This window comes from Pteropus alecto, unplaced genomic scaffold, assembly GCF_000325575.1.
Source record: "Pteropus alecto unplaced genomic scaffold, ASM32557v1 scaffold160, whole genome shotgun sequence".
Taxonomy (NCBI): domain Eukaryota; kingdom Metazoa; phylum Chordata; class Mammalia; order Chiroptera; family Pteropodidae; genus Pteropus; species Pteropus alecto.
Window position 1 is genome coordinate 1,988,031 of NW_006429864.1, and position 4,900 is coordinate 1,992,930.

General features: G+C 42.2%; 1 protein-coding gene across 1 annotated transcript in view; it reads right to left on the reverse strand.

Annotated features, from left to right (window-relative positions):
- Positions 1–4,900, reverse strand: part of TMEM161A (transmembrane protein 161A) — a gene marked incomplete at its 5' end in the record, with an annotated part of 9,703 nt that overhangs the window by 4,000 nt on the left and 803 nt on the right. The window contains one exon of the mRNA XM_015586370.2: positions 3,830–3,981. Coding sequence (XP_015441856.1) covers positions 3,830–3,981 — 152 coding nt within the window. The remainder of the gene's footprint in view (positions 1–3,829; positions 3,982–4,900) is intronic.

A 4,900-nucleotide genomic window follows, 5' to 3' on the forward strand; every position in this document is an offset into this window, starting at 1 on the left:
GTACAAGAAAACATAAAATCTCTTTGTAATTAGGGAAAGGAAGGAAATTTCTCCAAGACAAACATCAACTAAAGTAACAAATTTCTGTTCATCCAAAGACACGAGAAGTAATGGCTGCAACAATGTTAAAAGGCTGAGCTAAAAAAAAGTGTGGTGCGTGTGTGGTCAAATGAAGATGTAGTCAAATGACTCTATGTCAAGGGCATATGCGGTCATCAGAGTATTCTTCCAACTTGTCTGCAGCTTTGTGATTTTTCAAAATAAAATGTTTGCAGAAAAAATTTTAAAGAAAAAAAAATACCACAGAAACAGTGAAGACATATCACAAATTGGGAATTTAAACAATTCCAAGATACATATATTTTTTTCACACTTTAAAGTTTCTAAAATTGGGATACATATGATAGCATGCAATAATTTAACAGTATTTTTTTTTTTGGTGGTTCATGAAGTAATGTTGTGTCAGATTTGATAGGATGAAGTATGTGCCACACATGTAACAAAGGATCAGTTTTTACAATACATGAAGAAACCCTATAAATCAAGAAAAAAGACATACAGCCTAATAAAAGCTTCACAACACCGACTTTAGCAATGATTTCTTGAATATGATGCCAAAGGCACAGGCAACAAAAGAAAAAGACAAACTAGACCTCATGAAAAAAAAAAATTTTTTTTTAAATGCAATAAAAGATACTATCAGTGGAGTAAAAAGGCAACCCATAGAATGAGAGAAAATATTTGTAAATCATATATCTGGTAAGGGATTAATATCCAGAATATATACAGAACTCCTAAAATCCAACTACAAAAAAACAACCCAATTCAAAAATGAGCAAAGGAGTTGAACAGACATCTTTCTAAAGAAGACATCAAATGGCCAATAAGTATGAAATGTCCAGCATCACTAATCATTAGGGAAATGTGAGTCAAAACCACAATGAGACACCACCTCACACCCATTAGGATGGCTCCTATCAACAAAACAAAACAAAAATCAGAAAATAATAAGTGTTGGTGAGGAGGTAAAGTTGGATGCCTGGTGTGTTGCTGGTGGGAATATAAAATGCTGCAGCCATTGTGAAAAACAATATGGTGGTCTCTCAAAAAATTAATTATAGGATTACCACATGGTCCAGCAATTCCACTTCTGGGCATATACCCAAAAGAATTAAAAGCAGAGTAGGGTCTCAAAGATATCTGTACACCCATGTTCGTGGCAACATTTTTCACAAGAACTAGACCAGGGAAGCAATGTAAGTGTTCACTGATGGGTGAATAGATCAGCAAAATGTAGTTCATCCGTACAATGAATGGAATATTATTTAGCCTTAAAAAGGACAGTATGACACCTGCTACAACATGGATGAATCTTGAGCACACTATGCTCAGTGAAATAAACCAGTCACTAAAAGACAAATACTGTATGATCCCATTCATATGAGGTCCCTAGAGGAGTCAGATTCATAAAGACAAAGTAGTGGGCGCTAGGGGAGGGGAATGGGAGTTAGTGTTTAACAGAGACAGTTTCAGTTTTGCAAAATGAGAAAGTTCTGTAGACTGTGGTGATGGCCACACAACATTGTGAATGGACTTAACATCACTGACCTGTACAGTTAAAATGGTAAATTTTATGTGTATCATGCCACAATAAGACATTAAAAAAAAAAAAAAAAGACATACAGCCCAAAAGAAAAGTGGGCAACAATATGAACAAAGTTTTGACAGAAGAGGAAATGCAAATCATGAATAAAAAGGAGAAGATGCTCAGCCTCCCCGGTAATCAGAAAAATGCACTTTATGACCACAGAGGGCCACCTGAAACTAATATAAAATAATATTGAATGTCAAAAGAAAAATAAGACCACAGAAGATATCATTCTATACTGTTAGACTGGTGCCATGGATCTCGATTCATTTAAACCATACTGTCCCCTCGGGAGGTCAATATAGTCACCACCTGACTTTATAAGCAGGGAGGCCAAGCCCCTTCCCCACCTTGTGACCTCACCCATGCCCACCTGCCTGGGACTCAGTGGGCAGCCTGAGCCCCAAGTCCATGCTCTGGACCCCAGGCCGCATGGCTGGTGGACATGCTGGGAGAACTGCCCTAAAAACGCTGAGGCACCGTCTCATAAAGGTGAACTGTACTCATAGTCCCCAAGTTTGTGCCCAAAAGAAATGCCTGCCCATGTGTACGAGGAAACATGTACAAGAATGTTCCCTGTAGTAACTGTGAAAAAGTTAAAATCTAGGAACCACCTAAACATCCATCACAGGAGAACGGGCAAACAAACAAGTGGAGTCTCACTTCATAAATGGTGACAAGAGATGAACTAAAGACACCCAGGCCAACATGACCTAGTTTGGAAACAATATCAAAAAGACAGAAAAGCACAGCTGGAAGATGACACGTTACAAAACTGAACAATGAATTCTTTAGGGACAGAAATGTGATGAAATGGGTTTTTTTTAAGGCAAAGAAATGATACACAAAGTTTGAGAAACTAGTTGGGGCTGGGAGTGGGGGGCAAGACAGTGGGCTGGGAAGGAGCGCCAGGGACACGCAGGAGTGCTGGGAATGTTCCCGTTCTTCTTGGGGAGGTGGGTTCATGGCTGTTTACGTTTTTATTTTGCTTTGTATATCAAATATTATATAATTTAAAAAATAGAAAAAGAGGGAGAATCGGTGAAGATAAAGCTCAAGGAAGCAACAGGGCCACGTGAGTCACAGTGAGGATTTTGGTCTTTATCTAAAAACCATTAGAGTCTGGTGTCTGGCAGAGAAGTGACGTGATCCAAATTATGTTTTTAAAAGACCAAAGAATAGAAAATGTCGAAAGAAAAATGAGAAAAAAAAATTGCAACTCTTATCATATACAAAGGCTAATTTCCTTAATATATAAAGAGCTCCTACAAATCAATAAATGGGTCCACAACCCAGGAGAAAACTGGGCAAAAGAACAGAATTTTTCTGGAAGCAAAATAAAATTGCTCCTCAGCATATGAAAAAATGTGCAACCTCACTTATATTCTCACCCATCAAATCACCCCAGATGAAAAAGTGTGAGGAAACACACTGGAGAGGGTGTGGGGAAACAGGCATGTTCATATATCTTTTCTTAAAGGGCAATTTACAACATTATCAAATTACAAATGCACTTTGTTGCACAAGGCCACAGACACAAAGCTATTCCCATATAATACTGTTACAGTACAACATGGTTTTGTGTGACAATTTAATAGCAAAAGAGTTAGACACCCATAAATAGTGGCCTGGTTAAATAATCATAGGACATCTATAAAATGAGATACCATGTAACTGTCACAAGAAATGGTATCGTATGTAGCATCAACGGACAACCTCCAATATTCCAATATTTATTGTTTTTAAGGGATAAAGGCAAGGTGTAGAGACATATAGACTACTGTTTTATGTAAATAAGGAAAAGTGGCACTTAGGATTCCTCTGGGGAGGACAACCAGTATGGAATGGTGATTTTCACTCTCAAGTCTCTTGTACTTTACAAATTTTGTACCATTTACTTATGTCTTCCCACAAATTAAAATACGTAAATATTAAATCACTGTGGCTGCTAGGTAGAGGACAGACTGGAGGCGAACAGAGGTGCCCATGTCTGTCAGAGATAGTGAGACCAAATGTCTTCTCATCCTCGAGGGAGGCTGAAACCCATGGAGACCATGGGGCCCAGGGAGTCCCCTCCTTTACCTACTATGTGCCGGTAGAACAAGCCACTTAAACCCCACATTCATTGGCTTACACAAAGGAGTGACAGAGGTGTCTACCCCACACCCCTGATTCAGGTACCTGGCTCCAGGCCCAGCTCAAGGATCTCTTCAGGCACCACCTGCACCAGCATGGCCAGGAGCAGGAAGAGGAAGGCGAAGGTGAGGCAGACAGAGCGCTCACCCCCGTCCTCGGCACTGAAGTACAGCCGGGTCACCGTCAGGAACACCTTGCTGGGGGCAGAGCTAAGGAGGTCTCCAGTGCCAGGGGTGCCCCTACCCATTCCACCAGTCCCACCCTAAGTCCAGAGCACAAACACCAGAGTTCAGGTTTGGGGTCCTAGGGAGCAGAAGAGTGACCGAGGAGAAGAGTGAACTCTGAACAAGCTGAGACACAAAGTGAGAATGCTGTTCACGCCTGTGTTAGCAGCATGGGGTCGTGCACGTGGCAGGCATGCCTAGCACAGGACTCCAAGCTTGGTTCATCGCACTACCTGTGGCCAGTTAGAAATGGCCACAAAGCCAGTGTCTTCAGGAGGTCCTGCCTTCCCGACCCCCCTAGCCTCCTGGCTGCATTCACAGCACGTTCCTCTGAGAAGCGTCAGTTACAAAGGCTGGATCTCCCATCTGCCTTGAAGAGCCTTTTGGGAATAGTGTGGATCCTAAGATGGGCTTCTGATCTTCCCAAGAACACTCCACAAGGACATTTTCTCCTACTTGGGTCCCCAAGGGCACAGGTTCAGCTATGCTTTCTGTACAGCTTAATAAAAAAAATTGCAGAGGGACATCTTCCCAGCCTCTGCACCTGGGCTGGCCTGATGACTTGCTTTGACTGAAAGGATGGACAGGGATGAGATGGGCTGGCTTGGACAAGGCCTCAGGAGGCCTGCAGCACCCCATCTTCCTTGTTGGCTTTCCGTGGCTGCAATGAAGAAGTTTGGCCCAGTCTGCTGGAAGCAAGGGACTACTGGGAGCAGAGATGAGGCCACTCAGCTGGGCCTGGCCCACGAAAGCAAATGAAATAGCAACTGCTTTACTCCACTAAGTTTTGGGAGGTTTGTGGCACAACAGTCAATAACTAATTGCCAGTTTAGGGGGGACAGGTAGCCTCAGTCAGGCTCCCACATGCCTCCCACCTGCCCCCCACCCACCC